The sequence below is a fragment of the Papio anubis genome, chromosome 5 (genome assembly GCF_008728515.1).
Source record: "Papio anubis isolate 15944 chromosome 5, Panubis1.0, whole genome shotgun sequence".
Taxonomy (NCBI): domain Eukaryota; kingdom Metazoa; phylum Chordata; class Mammalia; order Primates; family Cercopithecidae; genus Papio; species Papio anubis.
Window position 1 is genome coordinate 50,382,402 of NC_044980.1, and position 21,554 is coordinate 50,403,955.

The window sequence follows — 21,554 nt, forward strand, 5'->3', positions numbered from 1 at the left end:
CTATAATAAAGTTTCAGAATTCCAAAAGACAGATTTCAGGCAAAGAAGTTTTCCAATAAAACCCCTGTATCAATCAGGGACCAATCAGGGAAATAGAAACAATTCTAAGTATTTTAAATAGAGGGAATTTAACCTTTGTGAGAATTGGAATGGTGCCTCATATGAGTAGATGCAGCTGTGCAGGTGCCCGGCTTGTTCAGTAGAGAGCAGGCAGGGAGGGTTCAGCTATTTCTTGCCTTTTGGTTTGGTGCCTTTTTGCAGGATACAACCTCCATATCTGTATCTGATGACCCTGGTTATCTCCATTTTACAGAGAAAGATTAAATAATTTGCCCAAGGTCATATGGCTAATAAATGAACAATCAGAGATTACCAATGTTGAATTCACAGCCAGTTGCTGGTGACTTTCCTCCTATTTGAAAGCTGTAATCCTTCAGTCTTGAGAGAGGCAGACAAAAAGAGATTCATTCCTGGCCAAGGTTCATGGACAGGGTCTGGTCACTATTTCTCCTCCTAGGGTACTATGCTTTCCTAGTGACTGTTCACTAAATTCCATAGTTCACTGGTCAACCACTGGTCTGTGACAAAGGGCCAATAAGACCCCTTAGTCTAAGGAAGTATTGTTCAAGGTGACCTGACACAGTGTTTGACGTTTATCCTTCACTTACTTTAAGCTCTCATTAAACACACTGATAACAGAGTTTAGGTGCCACAGATTGTGTTATGTCATCTAGGAAGGCTGGTTGATTGCAAACAGGACCTCTCAGGAACACTAGTTAAGCTCAAACAAGACTGATTTCTAAACCAGAATTTCAATGTATTAATTCATAATAAGGAGCAAGTAAGGCTTGTCTGTCTTATTTATGGCACCTCCTTTCCCAGTATCCAATCACTAGGGAAGTTGAGTGATTAGTAAAGAAGTTGCTAGGTAAGCATGGAATCAGAACAGGTGCTGATTAAATATCTTTACTCATAACAGAGAACGCTTCTCTAGTGGTCAGCCCCCAGATTTAGAGTCTTTTAAATTTGCACCAGTGTTTCCCAAACTTCAGTCATTTGAATACCACCTTCATGATTTTACCATTTTTGTATTTTTAGTAGAGACGGGGTTAAACCGTGTTAGCCAGGACAGTCTCGATATCCTGACCTCATGATCCACCCGCCTCAGCCTCCCAAAGTGGTGGGATTACATGCGTGAACCACTGCGCCCGGCCCTTAGTTTTCTTTTTTTTTTTTTGAGACGGAGTCTCGCTCTGTCGCCCAGGCTGGAGTGCAGTGGCCGGATCTCAGCTCACTGCAAGCTCCGCCTCCCGGGTTCCCGCCATTCTCCGGCCTCAGCCTCCCGAGTAGCTGGGACTACAGGCGCCCGCCACCTCGCCCGGCTAGTTTTTTGTATTTTTTAGTAGAGATGGGGTTTCACCGTGTTAGCCAGGATGGTCTCGATCTCCTGACCTCGTGATCCGCCCGTCTCGGCCTCCCAAAGTGCTGGGATTACAGGCTTGAGCCACCACGCCCGGCCCAGTTTTCTTAATTTAATAAGTTTTTAAAACAAAACATTTACTTTAGCTTCAGTCTAAGCAATTATATTTCTGAAATCATATTTGCTGTGCTAGTTTTCTAACACATATTAAAATAAATATAGGCCGGGCACGGTGGCTCAAGCCTGTAATCTCAGCACTTTGGGAGGCCGAGATGGGCTGATCACGAGGTCAGGAGATCGAGACCATCCTGGCTAACACAGTGAAACCCCGTCTCTACTAAAAAATACAAAAAACTAGCCAGGCGAGGTAGCGGGCGCCTGTCGTCCCAGCTACTCGGGAGGCTGAGGCAGGAGAATGGCCTAAACCCGGGAGGCGGAGCTTGCAGTGAGCTGAGATCCGGCCACTGCACTCCAGCCTGGGAGACAGAGCGAGACTCTGTCTCAAAATAAATAAATAAATAAATAAATAAATAAATAAAAACATTAAAATAACTATCAAAATGAAAATGTCCATGAACTGCTTAACTCAGTGGTATGTATACCACACCTTAGTAAATATTGCCCTAGCCATTACTGGAAAAATAAAATACAGAAGTTTCTCTGAATCCTGGTTGGTATGCTGAACACCTCTCTCTGTTGAATTTCTTCCTCAGGTGTGTACTAGCATCATGGTATCTTTTACCATCATTATACCCATCCCCTCCATTTTGTGTTGATTTTACAGGGCTCCAACCTACAGTATTTTATTCTATTTTATTTTTTTTAGATGGGGTCTCGCTCTGTTGCCCAGGCTGGAGTGCAGTGGTGCAATCTTGGCTCACTGCAACCTATGCCTCCCGGGTTCAAGTGATTCTCATGCCTCAGCCTCCCGAGTTGCCAGGATTACAGATGCCCGCCAGCACGCGCAGCTAATTTTTGTATTTTTAGTAGAGGCAGGGTTTCAGCATGCTGGCCAGGCTGGTCTTGAACTCCTGATCTCAAGTGATCCACCCACCTCAGCCTCCCAAAGTGCTGGGATTATAGGTATGAGCCACCATGCCCGGCCTCCAACCTACTGTATTTCATATTTTATCTTTAGTATTTGTGATTTTTTGCATAGTAAGAGATTCTCAAATATTTGTGTACCTAATATTCTTGATATTTTCTAACTATTCTCAAATATTTATAGTATCTAAGAATGAACATATACTCTACCATTTGAGGTGATTAATTTTGGCCTACTGGTGGATTAAAACAATTTTTAACAGTGTTGACGTGGCGCTAGGCACAATCCACATCAATAAAAAATCATTATTTGAATAAGATGAAGATAACACTGAAAAGATAAAAAGACTAAAATATCAGTTCTCTTTATTTGTATTAACTTTGAGAATTTAGTGTTTCGAAAGTGTGAAGGGTCTTAATTACAAACTTTGATTTAAAACTGAGACTTCTTTGAGGAAATTGTCTTGCTTTAATCAATCCTTCTAATTATGGGATTTAGAGAATTTGGAGGAACTGTATACAATAAAGTTTTTTTCACCTGAGCTTTCTATTTAATCATTAGACACAGCAGTCTTAAGATTTTAAATTCCAGTTGCCACTGCCATTCTTTCCACTAGAATGTTCCTTGAGATATGGGCCAATTTTACTTAACACCTAGCTTGGTACCTGGTGTACAGTAGGTGCTCATTTAAGCCTTATTTTACAACTAAGTGAATTCCTACCTTTTCTCTATGTTACAGAACATCACTAACTTAAGATCTGTAAGAGGGAATCGGAAAATAGAATATTAGCTTCACTTTCTTGGAACACACATGAAGAAGCAAATCTTTACAAAACTGTCTTTTTTCACTATTCATGGTCAATATTTAAATTATATTATTTTTATCCACTGCTTATTTATGCTATTGAACTTCGTTTCTCATCAGAATTCACTTTTTCTTAACCAAGGATTCCTCTCACACATTATACATGCAGACTTTTTCATTAAGAGTCATTTTATTGCAATACCTGAGAGCAACAAGAATCTGCACTCTCCAAGTGAGTGAATAGCAGAGAATGTTCGCTAAGTGTTTTTAAAAAATGTCTTCATTTTAGAAAATTTGCCCAAGTTTTCCATACTTGAAAAAAAAAAACCTAGTTGTCATTCTCTCTACATGATTTTATATCTTGCTTTTTCTGCTTAGTAAATATTTTCCCATAGAATTAAAAATTTTGCAAGAACAATCTCTAATTTGAATGGAATTAAAATACCTTAGAGGACCTGAATACAAATTCAGAACCTTGAAGATTGGTTGCTCTCCTCCACCATGCCTCGAGGGTATGTGATGTGAAAATTTGGTTTAAAAATGGAAATTATTTAAAATGAATTATATCGAACTGTATTTTGGTTTGACCTTTGTTAAATATAATTTTTTTTTTTTTTTGCCTAGTCTCGCGATCTCCACTCACTGCAACCTCTGCCTCCCGGGTTTGAACAAGCGATTCTCCTGCCTCAGCCTCCCGAGTAGCTGGGACTACAGGCGCCCGCCACCACGCCTGGCTAATTTTTTATATTTTTAGTAGAGATGGGGTTTCGCCCTGTTAGTCAGGATGGTCTACCATCTCCTGACCTCGTGATCTGCCCGCCTCAGCCTCCCAAAGTGCTGGGATTACAGGCGTGAGCCATCGCGCCTGGCCTCTGAGAACTACACTTTTAAAACAGCCCATGGTCACGCTTTTTGAAGGGCTGGGGAAAATACTGAGGGATTTTACCTGCTTTGGGGTTGGGGGCTGGGGACAGAACAAGAAAATCTGATTGAAGGCAGCATGAAGTATCAGAATAACCCTTGGCCACTTTGGCTAATGCCGGAAGGAATGTAAACAGGTGGACCACAAATCCAAGCCTTGATGAATGACCTATGCTAGCACAATTTCCTCCCTCCTTCTGGAGCAGAGCCTGTTTTCTTCCAAAGTGGTGGACCCCCCAACTCTTACAGGCTTTTTTTTTTTTTTCTGTCTCACTCTGTCGCCCAGGTAGAGATCAATGGCAGATCTCTGTTCATTGCAAGCTCTGCCTCTCGGGTTCAAGCGATTCTCCTGCCTCAGCCTCCTGAGTACCTGGGACTACAGGCGCCCGCCACCACACCCGGCTAATATTTGTAATTTTAGTAGAGACGGGGTTTTGCCATTTTGGCCAGGCTCGTCTCGAACTCGTAGCCTCATGTAATCTGCCCGCCTCGGCCTCCCAAAGTGCTGGGATTACAGGCATGAGCCACCACGCCCAGCCGAGTCTAACTTTCTTTACAACTTCCTAGGGTACCAGCTGGACGGAGTCTTATCCCTGCCCCCCTTACTGGAAGGAAGAGGGAATGCACCTCCTCCATGGGCCTCAGCTGCACTTTGAGGCACCTGGAATCCCCGGATGTGAAGCGAGCCTCTGAAATGCAGAACCCGAAGGGCCAACTGCCCAGGGACTGCGATGGGTAAAATGGGAGAGAGCACCGAAGAGGCCGAGTAGGGAGAGCATTATCCCTTTCCCCTTTTACTATCATTTTTTTGTTAGAAAAAGGCAGGTGGACATCTTTGGCTTGTGGAGCTTGCACACGGAAAATCCAGAGCGTCTCCAGAATAAGGACCCCACCAGAGAACATGGACATGAGTGGGCCCTCGGCCAGCCTTGTACTCGTAGGCCCAACAGGCCATTTGGCAAGGAGGCCAGAGCGTCGCCATAGGTACCCGAACGCTAGCGTTTAGGGAATGCGCAGGCTAGAAGTGGAGGCGGGACACCACTGGACATCTGAGCGATGATTTGCTGGTGGCGCTAGGCACCAGCCAATCGTTAACAGACGCCATTTGTTGTTGGAGCACGCACCTGACGCAGTGGGCGTCTTGCACGTGCAGCCGTTTAAGCCGCGTGGGCGCCTGCGAGGACTTGGGAGAGCAAACAGCGGAGAGGTGAGTGGGCTGCCTTTCTGCGGGAACTGGCCTGAATTCGGTCGTACGGGCTCCCCAGTAACCGGCCTTTGGTCAAAGAGTGGATGGGGTAGGCGGGGTTTCGAAGTCGTCCTTCGGAGTCTTTCTGCCTCAGGGTCTCAAGAGTCCCCTGGGTGCCCAAAGTCTGGGCTTGAGGCCTGCAGAGGAGGCAAAGGGGCCTTCTTCCCGGCCTCTACACTGCGGTTTCTCTGAACAGAGATGGTCCTAGTACCATTTGTGTACAAACCCTCCTAGTTGAAGCTGGTTGTCCTTTGTCGGTAGGATTTGGGCGACCCTACCCTTCTTCCCTTTCCCACTAAAATCCAAGGCCTCCCTCTTCACCCAATTGCCACCTCCCCGCCAACTCCCGTACTCCTGCCCCCGCGCACACCAACACCCCAAAGCAAACATCCTGTCCACCTTAGACGTTAATCTGGAAGGGAGATAATCTGGAAGGGAGAAATCTTAAGTAGTTTCTGAAAAAATTTTCCTCTCCCTTAATATTCAATAAGTCGTTTGGAGACTCTTTGAGGGAGGAGATAAATTCTATGAACAGATTTTTGGGAAAAGCGTAAGGCTCGCTGGGAACATGGTGATTGCTAGACTAGGTAAGAGGTTCGACTAGTTTTTAAAGATAAAAAAGGAGATAAATGCCAGCTTTAGATAAGAAGAGACCTAATTCCTTATTTGGAAAAAGCTTCTGGGGTATCAGCACCTAGTTGGGTAGTTTCAAGAGGTGTATGTGAAACAATGAGTTTATACTTTTAAAGTTATGATTCTGATCTAATTGAGTCCAAATATGCATTTTTTTTTTCCTGAATAGAACTTGAAGCCACCATGGGAGATGAAGATTGGGAAGCAGAAATCAACCCTCACATGTCTTCCTATGTTCCCATATTTGAGAAGGTAATAACATTTAAAGTTGAGTTATTAAATGCTATGGATTTTATCAAAGTTGAAAATCACTGTGGTGAGGGTTCTAAATTATACAGTCTGTGCCAGTGTTTATCTCCATGTGATTGTTATTAACTATTATATGGGGAGTAAGAGGCAAGCTACGCCTCGTATAGGATACAATAGCTTGAGAAAATTTGATAATTAAAAACTAAAATAGATGTAACAATATTAATGACCTAATTTAAATCTCAATGATTTAGGACTTCTTCAGGTGAAAGCAAACTTAGACAAATGTGGTTGATATCAGTGAAAGACCCTTGTATGGAAAATTGAAAACAATAATTACGTTTTGGGAGATATTTTGAATTCTGAAAATTGATTTTGTGCAAGGAGGGCTCTCAGAATAAATGATACTAGGCTGATTGAGTTGGTAACGTCAGTTTGTATGAATCTTCAGATCTTTTTTCTTAATGACATTTGGGGAGTTACGTTGTAATTTAGCAGGGGACAGTGGGGTAAGCTTTTTGGGCTTCAGTTCTGACTTGGAAATTGGCTTTAAAAAGATTAATAGAAGGTACTTTAAAAGATAATATAAGAGATTATTTTTGTATGTGTTACTTGATGGTGTCTCTACAAGTTGATTTTTTTTTCCTCCTTCAGAATTTCCAGTTTGAGTGTGTGTCAGTTCTGACACTTTGATTTCAAGTTTTGCCTTAGTGGAAATTCTTACTTTAGACAAAAATATAAAATATGCAATCTTTTGTCTTAGTTGAATTTGATCTATATGTGACGTTTATATTAAAATACTCAAAATACTAATATAAATTTATCATGTTTCTTGTCTTGGAAATTTTTTAAAGAAATAACATGTTACCTTTTTTTTTTAATTTTTAAAAATTTTTGTGGAGATGAAATCTCACTATATTGCCCAGGCTGGTCTCCAACTCCTGAGTTCAGGCAAAATTCTCAAAGTGTTGGGATTACAGGCGCAAGCCATTGCACCTGGACTGTGTTATCTTTTTATAGTTCTCTTCTCATCATAAAAATATTACAGCTTTTTTGGGAAAAGAGGAGAAAGTCACCTACAAATCTTGCCCAATAGACAAGCACTCCTGTTAAATTTTTTAGTCAAGTTTCTTTTGTTTTTTCCAGACATTTTTTGTTTGTTTTTGGTACAGAGTCTTGCTCTGTCACCCAGGCTGGAGTGCAGTCGTGCAATCTGGGCTCACTGCCGCCTCTGCCTTCTGGGTTCAAGCCATTCTCCTGCCTCAGTCTTGCTCAGCTGGGACTACAGGCGCATGCCACCATGCCCAGCTAATTTTTATATTTTTAGTAGAGATGGGGTTTCACCTTGGTGGCCAGCCTGGTCTTGAACTCCTGATCTCAGGTGATTCACTCACCTCAGCCTTCCAAAGTGCTGGGATTACAGTCATGAGCCACCGTGCCTGGCCGAAACATGTTTTATATAGTTTTGATGATAGTATATAACAGTAATTTTTTTTTTTTTTTTTTTAGTAGACGCAGGGTTTCACTATGTTGGCCAGGCTGGTCTCAAACTCCTGACCTCAGGTGATCCTCCCACTTTGGCCTCCCAAAGTGCCGGGATTACAGGCATGGGCCACCACACCCAGCCATCTGATAGTAACTTTTGAATCCATCTTTTTTCACACTTCAGCACTAACTATTCCATATTACAACTTCTGTAGGAATTTCAGTGGTGTTAACTTCTCACTCTGGTATTGTCATTAATGTTTACATCTTATTTGTTTTAATTTGGTGATTTTTTTCAAAAATGGAATTACTTGTTCAGAGGACATTTTTTATAGTTCTTTTACTTCCTTGTTCTCAATAGATTTGTTATAATACAAAGTTTAATTCACAGATACATACTTTATTCCCCCTGGTTTTAATAGCCATCTGTCCATTTCTTTTTCTTAGTTTAAGATTTTTGTCTTCATGAAGTGTTTAAGCAGCACGCTGCACTGTAGCATGTTGTGCATATTTATTGCATTGGGTTTCTGAAATTAAGGATGACTGTCGAATCTTTCAGATTTACCTTTTTGGGATTTTTATGCTATTCAATAACATAGTTTCTTCACCTTGGGAAGACTAAATTGAATATGTTGACAAGTCTACCTTATGATGCTTAATACATTTGTGTTGGGTGAATTTGTAGTATGTCTTTTGCATTTGTCTGCAAACTTAACACCTGGTGTTGTGCTGGTTGTGCCATTAGTTCTTGGGCTTAGTTGACTCAAAGGAACATGGTGCAATCAGGATCTTTATTTGCCTTCCTAGGTTGAATAAAAAGTGCAGAGATGGGCACGTGCTGTGGCTTATGCCTGTAATCCCAGCACTTTGGGAGGCTGAGACAGCCAGATCACTTGAGGCCAGGAGTTCAAGACCAGCCAGGCCAATGCAGCAAAACCCCTTCTCTACTAAAAATACAAAAAGTTAGCTGGGCGTGGTGGCACGCGCCAGTAGCCTCAGCTACTCGGGAGGCTGAGGCAGGAGAATTGCTTGAAATCGGAAGGTAGAGATTGCAGTGAGCTGAGACTGGGCAGCTGTACTCCAGCCTAGGCAATGGAGCAAGACTCTGTCTCAAAAAAAAAAAAAAAATGCGGAAACTAGAGATGAATACATTACATTTTTATGTAGAAGAAATCTAAAGACTTTTATTCCATTTCTTTTAAAGACACCATTTTGATTTGTTGTTCTAACTGAATTTGGTTTTCAAGAAAAAGCTGGCCTTCTCTTTTAAATTTATAGCAGTTTTGTCTGTGATGATCTTTTTCTGAGTGCTTCTCAGGAACTTTATTTGGAGACTTAATATTGACATACACTTATATAATTTTGAAATAATATGTCATTGTTCTAGTAGAACTGATAGAATTTTGGGTAGAACTTCTCAATTCTAGATTTTAAAGTGAGTGTACCACCTGGGGATGGAATAGCGAAAGATGTGAAGTTAAGAAAGATTTGATAATCTGGCAATTATATAGTCCAGAAATCTCAACGGTTAGGCATTTGCACATTGCCTGCAGGCTTATTGGGGTGAGTGTTAGAGTGGATGGGTATGGTGGGTATATTAGATAATTCCGTTGCTTACTTACTAGCTGTAAGGCTTCTTGTTAACTGACCATGAAAGTAAGCTGGTATAGTGATCACTTCTGTCTGATCTATTTGCCATTTTTGTGGCACATTTCAGAAGGCAAAATCTCTTGTGGTTAAAGTGGAAACAGTAATTGAGTAATTAGACCATCCACAATTATGATTTTATTAAGCAGCAGTAGCAAGGTTAGTAATAATTGTTGAGATTAGAAAATAAACGTATTATGATATGCCAAAATTGAAAATAAGAATACAGGTGAAAAAAATGTGTTCATCGAAATGCCCTTTTTATTTGTAGCTGCATATGAGAACCCTTATGTGTTAAACATTTGAAATTTCTGAATTGGTGCATTTGGGTGGTTTGAGAGATAATAATGGTTTACAGCTAAGTATTTTAAGAGGTAAGCTAATGACAAGACCTATGATTCATTCAGCATATCTTTGAGTTCTAGTAGGTGATGGAGAGATAGTGGTGAACATAAGGTGCTTGCTGTTACATTGTATTTTACTGGAGAAGACAGAATAAGCATGTTTGAGAACCAAATAATTATAGTGAAAAGTACTATAAAAATTAGAGAAATGTGTGTGTGAGACTAGTGTAGGATGGATTTAGTTGGAGAGGGAAGGCTTCTCTGAGACAGTGACTCATGAGCCTGAGACTTAAAGGAGTCCCAGCAGGACATCATGTGCACAGGTTCTCAAGGAACCTTTGAGAAGGAGGAGGGAACAAACTTGGGGTATTAGGGCAACAAGAAGAAGGCCAATGTATTAGTTTTCTGTGGCTGCTATAACAAATTAACACAAACTGGGTAACTTAAAGCAACATAAATTTATTCGTATAGTTCTGGAAGCCTGAAGTTAAAAATCAAGGTGTCAGCAGGGCTGCCCTTTCTCTGGAGGTTCTAGGACAGAATCTTTGCTGCTTCTAGCTTCTAGTGGCTATAGGCATTCCTTGGCTTGTGGCTGCATATCTCTTGGCTCTGTCTTCACATTGCCACCTCCTTTGTGGGTCTTTGTGTTATCTCCCTCTACCTCTCTGTTATAAGAACACTTGTGATGGCAATTAGGACTCATGCCGATAATCCAGGGTAATCTCATCTCAAAATCTTTAACTTAATTTCATCTGCTGTGACCCCTTTTCTCCTTTTTTTGCTTTTTTTTTTTTTTTTTTTTTTTTTTTGAGAAAGAGACTTTTTCTGTCACCCAGGCTGGAGTGCAGTGGTGCAAATCTTGGCTCTCTGCAACCTCCACCTCCTGAGTTCAAGCGATTCTCCTGCCTCAGTCTCCTGAGTTGCTGGGATTACAGGCGCCCGCCACCATGCCTGGTTAATTTTTGTATTTTTAGTAGAGATGGGGTTACACCATGTTGGACAGTCTGGTCTTGAACTCCTGACCTCAGGTCATCTGGTTGCCTTGGCCTCCCAAAGTTTTGGAATTACAGGTGTGAGCCACCGCACCCAGCTGGTTAAGGTTTTTCATGATAAAATTCTATTGGAAATTATTTTTGATGTCTTTTTTCAAAATTCATCTTGGAATTTGTAAGTTGGACGTATGTGGGATATTAAGTTCCATAGCTTGAAGAGTAATAATAAGTGTTTCAGTTCTTTAGTGTAAGAGTGTTTTGTAACACTTGTAAAACCAGTCTTTTTTTTTTTTTTTTTATGGCTCTATTCACTCTAGTACGTTGAGCATTGCAAACAAGAAAAAAGTCTTCAGATTTTGAATGTAAAATATTGGATAATTGTTCTTGTTTTAATGTCTGTGGTAGTAATAAACTGGAACTTTTTTTTTTTTACTGTAGCAATTACCAAAACCCCAAGGCATTTCAAGTATGTTGTTATCTTTGTGCTCTTCATGATGACTCAGAAAAATGTTTGGACGACTCTTGAGCTTTTTAAAAGTAGGTTTTTTTTTTTTTGTTTTTTTTTGTTTTTTTTTGAGACAGAGTCTTGCTCTGTCGCCCGGGCTGGAGTGCAGTGGCCAGATCTCAGCTCACTGCAAGCTCCGCCTCCCAGGTTTTCGCCATTCTCCTGCCTCAGCCTCCCATATAGCTGGGACTACAGGCGCCCGCCACCTCGCCCAGCTAGTTTTTTATGTTTTTTAGTAGAGACGGGGTTTCACCGGGTTAGCCAGGGTGGTCTCGATCTCCTGACCTCATGATCCACCCGTCTCGGCCTCCCAAAGTGCTGGGATTACAGGCTTGAGCCACCGCGCCCGGCCTTAAAGTAGTTTTCTTTTTTTGTTGTTTGTTTGTTTGAGACAGAGTCTCGCTCTGTCGTGGGGCTGGAGTGCAGTGACCGGATCTTAGTTCACTGCAAGCTCCGCCTCCCGGGTTTACGCCATTCTCGAGTAGCTGGGACTACAGGCGCCCGCCACCTCACCCAGCTAGTTTTTTGTATTTTTTAGTAGAGACGGAGTTTCACCGTGTGAGCCAGGATGGTCTCGATCTCCTGACCTCGTGATCCACCCGTCTCGGCCTCCCAAAGTGCTGGGATTACAGGCTTGAGCCACCGCGCCCGGCCTTAAAGTAGTTTTAAAAGTCAGTGTCTTTGTGAAAGAAATTGTAGTAAATAGATGTTAGCTAAAGATGCCTATCTTGGTGCATTCTCTCTAGGTTTGGGACTTAGTTAAATGAGCTTATTTGAAGGAACATTTTAACTGTTGTAATATAGTCAGTTGATTAAGAGATCATCTGTAGATTTCCTTTCATTCTTAAATTATTAAATTCTGATTGTCATGTGCAAGAATTTCGGAGCTCTATTCTGAACTTTTGCCATAATTAAAGGAAGTTTATGTGAGAAGGAGTAAAGGTGTGGATTGATAATAAGGACACCCTAAGAGTTAGAAGTGAGAAAAAAATTTACTCAAATTGTCCTTAATCTAGAGCTGTCCAGAGAAATGTTGGAAGTTTCCAAAATTAACCTGCATTCAGCTATTGATTTTATAACAAGTTGAATTTTCTAAATCCAGCAGTAATTCGACCACTGCTAATGTAATGCTTGTGTGTTAATAGTAAATAATTTTCTTTAGCCTAAAGTAGGGAAAGTGGAACAGTTAGTATTTGAGAGCAAAGACAGTCTTCAGCTACTGCTATGGCAAATTTGATTAAAATTAACCATGAATATTCTGATGCTATAGCTGAGGATATACCTTTTCATTGTAGTTGTAGTGCAGTGGCAGGTTGCGTATATAAATTGTTTTCAGTCCATAAGTGAATTTACTTTACAGTGAATCTTTTTTTTTTGAGACGGTGTGAGACAGTGTTTTGCTCTTGTTGCCCAGCCTGGAGTGCAGTGGCACAATCTCGGCTCACCGCAACCTCTGCCTCCTGGGTTCAAACGATTCTTCTGCCTCAGCCTCCTGAGTAGCTGGGATTACAGGTGCCTGCCACCATGCCCGGCTAATTTTGTATTTTTAGTAGAGGTGGGGTTTCTCCATGTTGGTCAGGCTGGTCTTGAACTGCTGACCTCAGGTGATCCACCCACCTCTGCCTCCCAAAGTAGAGGTGTGAGCCACTGAGCCCGGCCAGTGAATTCCTTTTTAAAACATGAGAGTACCATTAATTGGTTTCACTATAAATGCAGTAGAGGTTTTAAAAATTTCTGTAGTACTTTTCTAGAACAAAGATTAGTGTTAAATCACTAATACGCTGTAGTATTGATGAATATACTGTAATATATGGAACTCAGCACACAGTAGTGTATATTGACCAGTGTTGGTTTATTCATGTATTACTTTGTCAGATTTTATAATGATATTTTATTATATTTTCTTTTCTATTTTTATTTTTTGAGACAGGGTCTTATTCTGTTACCCGACTGGAGTGAGTGGTGTGATCTTGGCTCACTTCAACCTCTGCCTCACAGGCACAAGTGAACCTCCCATCTCAGCCTCCTGAGTAGCTGGGACTACAGGCTCATGCCACCACACCTGGCTAACTTTTTGTATTTTTAGTAGAGCTAGGGTTTCGCCATGTTGCCCAGGCTGGTCTTGAACTCCTGGGCTCAAGTGATCCTCCTGCCTCAGCCTCCCACAGTGCTGGGATTACATGCGAGAGCCACCACACCCATCCTGATTGTACTTTTCAGGAATATGGGTGACTTACATGACTAAACTTTTGTTTTAAGTCAGGTGTCAGCAAACCCTTTCTATAAAGGGCCAGATAATAAATAATTTAGACTTTATAGGCCTTACTTGTCTGTCACAACTTTGCTGTTGCAGTGCTCCAATACTGTTTACAGAATCAGGTGGCCCACCAGATTTGGCCTGTGGCTGTAGTTTTCTGACCACTGTTCTAGTGATATATATTAGTATTATATATACAATGTTAAAGTGAAGATGTCTTGGAATAATTAGTAAAGAAACATCCAGTGATTTAGAAAACCTTACAGTATGTCATTATTTTGTTCTGAATAAAGCCCAATTGTTACAATTTTCTAGTATTTGTGAAATAAATGACACATTTGTATTCAAAGTCAGAAACTAGTCTTTTCTTTCTTCCTTCTTACAGGATAGGTATTCTTCTGGAGAAAATGGAGACAATTTTAACAGGACTCCAACTTCATCATCAGGTATGTGTTATGTTTGGAAAACGGTAAAACCCTTTTTAGTTTAAGGGTTTCATCTAGTGAATGAAGAGCAGCAGACTAGTAGACATCTTGTAGAGGGTGTTTTAACAAATTTAGTGAAAGTTCCTTCTGATTTGGATATTGTGGAATGGGGGTACTTCTAGTTAGAGAAATTGAGAGAGGGGAAAGTATAGACTGTATTATTTGATTTAATGGGTTACTATAAAACGTTTGCCCAACTTGGAAGTTGCACATTCAGCTTCCAGGCTGCTAGGGCATCATCATCATCAGGGTTCCTGACATAAGGGAGTAGAATATAGGACTATAAGGTTGTTGAAGCAGGTTACAATGGTGATGACCTGTCACAATAATAATTGTTTAAGCCAAATCTGCCATACCATCAGGATATTGTGAGTTTCTTTGGGATCAGAAAACTAATTTGGGAAAAGTCTTAGGAGAACAATAGAAACAAGTGTCAAGGTAAAGGAACCCATATCCTTCCTGATGCACCCTCCTCCCAACCTCACTGTGAACTTTTCACTTTGGTTGCCCCTCCCACCATCATTTTTCCCCTTGGATTGTCCAACTCTGTTTTACAGAGTGGATGTAGATGGGAAGATGGGTGGAAGTGGTAGGACTAGGCTGGGAAATTGAGCTCACAGCAGTAGTTTTTCACATTGTTGAAGTCCAAAGCAGGATGAAATGCAATTGTTACTGCGTTAAAATAATTTTGACCAGGCTCAGTGGCTCATGCCTGTAATCCCAGCACTTTGGGAAGCTCAAGTAGGAAGACCATTTGAGACCTGGAGATCAAATGATCATTTGAGACCAGCTTGGGCAACATAGTTGGAGTCTATGTCTACAAAAAATTTAGACCGGTCCTGGTGGGCTCACGCCTGTAATCCCAAAACTTTGGGAGGCTGAGGCAGGTGGATCAGGTCAAGAGATCAAGACCATCCTGGCCAACATGGTGAAACCCCGTCTCTACTAAAAATACAAAAATTAGCTGGGTGTGGTGCTGCGTGCCTGTAGTCCCAGCTTCTTGGGAGGCTGAGGCAGGAGAATCGCTTGAACCCAGGAGGCGGAGGTTTCAGTGAATCGAGATTGTGGCACTGTACTACAGCCTTGCGATAGAGTGAGACTCTGTCTGCAAAAAAAAAAAAATTTAAAAATTAGCTGGTCATGGTGGCCTGTGCCTGTAGTCCTAACTACTTGGCAGGTTGAGGATTGCTTGAGCCCAGGAGTTCAAGGCTATAGTGAACTATGATCATGCCACTGCACTCTTCCCTGGGCAATGGAGTGAGACCCTGTCTCTAAAAACAAAACAAGACAAAAACATTTAAAAAACTATGGTGAAGTATACATAACGTAAGATTTATCATTTTAATGTGTACAGTTCAGCAGCATTTGGTACAGTCACATCACTCTGTAACCATCATCCACCATCCACCCCCAGAACTTTCTTGTCTTCCCAAACTGGAACTCCGTACCCAATGAAAAATAACTCCCCATTTCCTCCTCTCCCCTGATCCTGGCAACCACCATCTACTTTCGGTGAATTCGAGTAACTATGACTTTACTATGAGTCTCTAAATTGAGTTACTACTATTTTTAAGGCTGACTAGCATAAAAGGAGAGGGCCTGGTGGCATCAGGTAGTAGTTTTATCATTTCTCTTATCAAAAATTAGCAGATGAGGTAAAACATTTTATGGTTAAGGGAGCTGCATGTTCACTGAAACCTGGCCTATGTTGGAAAATATCCGTGGTGAGGTAGTTTCCAAAATGTGAGGATACTTTGAGAGTTAGTTTATCAGGTTAAAGCAAATCTCATTCTCATGAGGATCTTTCTTAAGTTCAGGGTAAATATCTTGACAAAAGTTAAGTTTAAAAGAGATGCTTTTGCTATTTTCAAAACATATTTATCTTTTATAAACATTAAACACAGTGGTTTAATACAGAAATACTCAGATTCTTAGAAGTTCTTGGAATCCTGCCTGCTGAAACCCCAGCAAAGGGCTAATTTTGCTTCTACCATATAAACTCTGTGTGTACTTAGAGTATTCCAGAAAGACAAATGGGTAAACGTAATCGATGCCTCTTAACCTGTCTATTTGCATAGATTGCTAGGAGAACCCTGGTTTTTTGAGGTACGAACAGAAGCCATTATTTGTAAAGGAGTGAAAGCTTAGATCTATAGTATATTAAAGCATAACACTGTTTTATATTGGAATTTTCAATAAACTAGACTGAAATAACCACCAACTAAAAGCTAAGTTTTTTTTAGCATTAGACCTATGAATGTTTAGGCTAATGAAATGAAATCACTAATGAAAATCACTAATGAAAAATATTGATTGCCTGCTTACCTTCTTTTAGATAACAAGTACTTTTTGTAGTTCTTCATAATTTTTTTATTTTTTAATGAAAATTTTCTTATTAGAGAAATGTAAACCAGTCCAGTGAATGTATTGTTTTAAAAAAAGTAAAAAGGGATAAATAAAATCTGAAATCTTAGCCCCTAAATTTAGCCACCATTTGATGTCTATTGACTCTGATTTTTTAGATTCCTGTGTATATTCTCCACATACATGATCGTATACCACTGGCATAATATAATACATATATTCCTTTTATTATAAATACCTGTCTTGCTTTTGGTTTGCTTACCCATGCTTACCTTCCATACCCTTTTCATGCTCTTAAAATTGTACTTAGACCTGCTTCTTTTCATTCTGTATTTTATAGAAATGGAATCCTGTTATATCTTGCTTTTATTTAATAGTCATGGAAACCCTTCTAAACAACTGGTATTATCTGATTATTTCCAAAATTAAGTGAAAACAATTTCACATTACTTGGCTTTAAAATGTCAATAGGAGCCGTAGTGGGTTATGCCTGTAATCCCTTTGCTTTGGGAGGCTGAGGTGGAGAAGTGCCTGAAGCCAGGAGTTCAGGACCAGCCTGGGAAACAAAGTGAGATACTGTTTGTACAAAAAATTTTTTAAAATTAGCTGGGCATGGCGATGTGCAACTGTAATCCCAGCTACTCAACAGGCTGAGGTAAGAGGATTGCTTGAGCATAGAATTTTGAGGTTACGGTGAGCATTGATCACACTACTGCACTCTAGCCAGGCTGATGGAGTGAACCCCTGTCTCTTAAAAAAAAATTCTGCTGAACCTTAGTTGCCTTGTTGTTTTTGAGGGTGGATCATTAAAATGCTGATTAGAAACTCAACTCTGTGCAGGGATGCACTGATGGGCTCTACTGTGAAGTAATCGGGCCAGGGCCGGGTTGTTTTGTTTGGGAGAGCAGGATCCTCTAGTCTCTGAGATTTAAGTATATGCTAGTTTCAGCCTTCCCTTCCTCCCTCTCTGTCCTCACTATATTGTACAGCTCCTATGTTGCTTTTGCTTATTTCTTCATTACTCATGTTTGATTTGAAACAAGCTGTTTGTGGGAGGAAGTTTCAGGGGTTTCTTGCCCTCCCCTTCCCCAAAGGAACAATTATTTTGTGTGTGTGTGTCTTTTTTTTTTTTTTTTCCAGAAAACTTTTTGCAAGTTTTATTTACAATGCTAACTTTTAAAAGGCCACTAAAGTTAACTGGATTACAAACTAGGCAGAAATTGCTTTACAAAAGGAGGGAAATACCAAAACGTTAGTTTCTATAGAGAATCCGCAGTTCGTTTTATTCAGGGCAAAAAAAAAACAACAACAACTTTTAATCACACTAGAAGAAACTCAGCATTAGGTTTGGAATCTGTACTCAAACTATACATACAATGACAGTATTCTGCTAATGCAGTCGATTTGCTGTTGTATTTGTCTACTTTTTTTGTATTAATAATTATAAACTCTAGAGCAGTGCAACTAGTATTTGGAACAATCTTTACAGTGTCAGGCACATTTCGCGTTTCTTCACACCATTAGTTCTGTGTATGTGGGCTTCCTCCCCTTCAGTAAAGTTGTTTTGATATTGAAAGTCTTGGGAATGTCCACAGGTGTTTTCTCCTTGATCTTATTGGCAGCAGTCTTGCATGTAACAAACCTTTGATAGTAGCTTGCAGCTAGAGTAAGTTCAAAGAGAGTTCCTTGGTGAATTTTCAGGAATTCTTGATCCCAAACAGGATTTTTATCTGTTCACTTTTCTTCTCAGTATTTGCAGGAGGAGGAGGAGGGTCATCTTTATGGTGGGTGCACCACTGAATGACCTTTTAAAATATTGCTTCATTAACATTTGATAGAGGAACTGGGTCATCATCTCCTTCAATCATTCATTCCCACGTCTTCCAACGTGATCTTGATAGTACAGATTGTTTGGTGGTTTCCACATTAACCTCAAATATTTCTTCATTGGAACTCCACAACTAATTGAAAGCAGGCTAGAGGCTGATACGAGCCGGGCAGCATCAGCACAGAAGGGAAGGGTGGAGGACATGGGTGCTCTGTGTATGTTTTTAAATGTGTGTTTTTCTGAGCATATTTTGGTGTGTATTTTTAACTTAGAAAAATTATTGTGCCTAAGTTTTTTTTTTTTAATTTTCTCCTGGTCACTGTTTAAGATATATTCCTAATTGATAATTGATTTTCTTATTTCTAATGACTGCATGGTATTTCATATACTTTTATCACCAAGTTTTATCTACCCCTATTTTCCCTCTGTGATAGGCACTGAGATTACCTCCTGTTCCCCTCTGCTACCATAGGATGGGCATTCTTGTATATGTTTATTTATGGGCCAGAGTGAGAATTACTTTGAATAGTGGACTCAAGAGTAGAATTACAGGGTTATGGAAAGGGGTAATGGACTTAATTTGTCTAAATATTTCAAAAATTGCTCTCCAGAATAGCTATACCAGTTTATACTCCCGTCATTAGGTTGTGAGGGTTCTCATAGTCCCTATATTCCCACCAACATTTGACATTTTTAATTTTAATTAATTTTTGCCAGTCTATTTGGGTATAAAGTAAAAAAAATTTTTTTTTTTTTTTTTGTAACAGGGCCTTGCTCTGTTGTCCAGGCTTGAGTGCAGTGCTGTGATAATAGCTCACTGTAGCTTCAATCTCTCACGCTCCAGGAATCCTCCTGCCTCAGTCTCTTGGGTAGCTGGGACTACAGACTTGCTCACCATGTCTGGCTGATTTTTAAAATTTTTAGCAGAGATGGGGTATTGCTATGTTGCCCAGGCTGGTCTTGAACTCCTGAGCGCAAGTGATCCTCCTGCCTTGGCCTCCCAAAGTGCTGGGATTATAGGCATGAGCCACCATGCCCAGCATCATTGCTTTAATATGCATGTATCTGGCTGTCTCTTCATATACATGTTGTTATTCTGTAAGTTTCTACTTTTGTGAGTTGCCTGTTCATATTTTTAGTTTATTTTTCTATTGAGCTAGCTCTTCCTATTGTTGATTGGCAGGCATTGTTAATATTCTAGATTTTAGGCTCTTTCCTGATTTAGACACTGAATATCTTCTTCCATTCTGTTGTCTGTCAGCTTTGTTCATGATATGCCTTATTAATCAAAAATTTAATTCTGAAGTTATTAAATAACTTTTTTGCTTCTGAATTTGATTTTGTAGTTTAAGAAACTCTTCCCCATCTCTGTCGAAAAGTAGCCTCCTACATTATCTTCCTTAGACTTTTGCCTTTCACATTGAGCTTTTAATCATCTGAACTCACCCTTTTTTAATCATGGTGGCCATCTTTCAGTGTGAAATCAAGACATAGTGTATGCAGTATGAGTATTCCTAAATGACTCACAAAAAAGGATCTTTGACATTAAAGTTTTTCTGGTCAGCCCTGGCCATGGGCCTCTAGTTATTGAGGAGTTGCATTTGTGAACTGTGGTAAACTAGACATAACACAAAATTTGCCATCTTAACAATTTTTAAATGTACCATTGAATCCCTTTTTTTCAATATGGTGAGAAATAGGGATCCAATTTTATTTCTCTCCACATAGCAACCTAGTTTTTCCAGCACCATCTAAGCATCCTGTCTTTTCCTTGTTGATGTGTGATGCAAATTTCATCTCTTAAATGATTTTGTTCTTTGTTGTCTTAAAGCATTGGATAAAATCTACAGCTCATTAACGAGTACTAGAAATAACAAACGTCTAGGCTTTTCCTCACTTCAATGGGAATACTCCCAAATTTTTATAATTGTGATATTTGCATTAGGCTACTAATAGTTGGTTTTTTTTTTTTTTATCATGCCAAGAGAATTTCTTTTCATTTCTACTTGAATATTTGTTTTGTTCAGGAATGGCAGTTGAATGTTATCAAATGGCATTTTAGAATTACTGATTTCTATTATTTCTCCCTTATGTCTGTTAATGTAGTAAATTAATTTTTAAATGAACTTTTTATTCCTGGGCTAAGCCTTACATGGCTCTTTTATTGTAGTATTGGATGAAATTAGATATTTTAGTTAGCACTTCTGAATTAATGTAAGATTGGTGTATAGTTTTCTTCTGTCATGTTGTCCTCACTTGATTTTGGTTTCAAGCTTTTCATGTTTTCCAATAAGCTCTGGAATGTGAAAATTACCTGTTTTTTATAAGTTATATAGAATTTGTTCATAAAACTGTCTAGGCCAGGGCAGATTCTTTTTTTTATTTTCAACTTTATTGAAGCATAGTGTACACATAGATTCAATATGTATTTCAGTATGATACACAGCATAAATGTCCAGCTCACTAAATTATCACAAGGTGAGCACTCCCTGAAAGCCAGCACTCAGATGAAGAAAAACAGCATATTAACAGCACCCTTGAAGCCTTCCTTTTCCTTCCAGGCACTGTGCTTCTGTCCAGAGGTGACTACTATTCTGATTTCTAACAGCATAGATCAGTTTTCCCTATAAATGGCAGTCATATAAAATGGCATCATACATTATGTTCTTTTTTTGTTGAGGTTTTCTCCAAGTTGTTAGAAGTAGTTGTAGGTTATTCGTGGATGTATGATATTCCCTATGTAAATATACCATAAATTAAAATATTGATGGTCATTTTTATAGTTTCCAGTATTTGCCTATTATGAATGGTTCTCTTAAGAATATTTTCTAGTTCATGTCTTTTGGTGGATATAAAAATCTTCTCTGAATGTGATTGACAGAACAGTAGCATTGGCATCACCTGGGAACTTGTTAGAACTGAAGAATCTCATACCGCACCCAGGACTACTGCATCAGAATGTATGTTTTAATGAGATCACCAGGTAATTTGAATGCACATTACTGTTATACTCTGAGGTCTCTACTTGAAAGACTTGACACTGAATTCTAAGTGTTTAGTATTTTAGCTACTTTGGATAATGAAAGGGATTAGAAGTCAGGACAGCTGGCAGCCCTAAGCACCACTAAATAGTTTCAAAACTCTTTGCCACCAAGTCTTTTCTCATCTTCCTTTAATTTTCCTCATTCTGGTTTAGGCAAATCACTGTGAAGAAAGGTTGGAAGATTATAGAGTCCTAGAGCTCATACTGAAGTCTCATACATAATTGGGTTCTTTCGCTTGGTGGTTTTAGTATATGGATTTTTTTAAAGTTGTTCAATATTTGAGC

General features: G+C 39.8%; 1 protein-coding gene across 1 annotated transcript in view; it reads left to right on the plus strand.

Moving 5' to 3' along the window:
• The first annotated feature begins 4,690 nt into the window (after positions 1-4,690).
• DDX4 (DEAD-box helicase 4) overlaps positions 4,691-21,554 on the plus strand; it is a 99,680-nt gene continuing 82,816 nt past the window's right edge. The window contains exons 1-3 of the mRNA XM_009208425.4: positions 4,691-5,398; positions 6,240-6,322; positions 13,935-13,995. Coding sequence (XP_009206689.3) covers positions 6,254-6,322; positions 13,935-13,995 — 130 coding nt within the window. The 5' untranslated portion in view covers positions 4,691-5,398; positions 6,240-6,253. The remainder of the gene's footprint in view (positions 5,399-6,239; positions 6,323-13,934; positions 13,996-21,554) is intronic.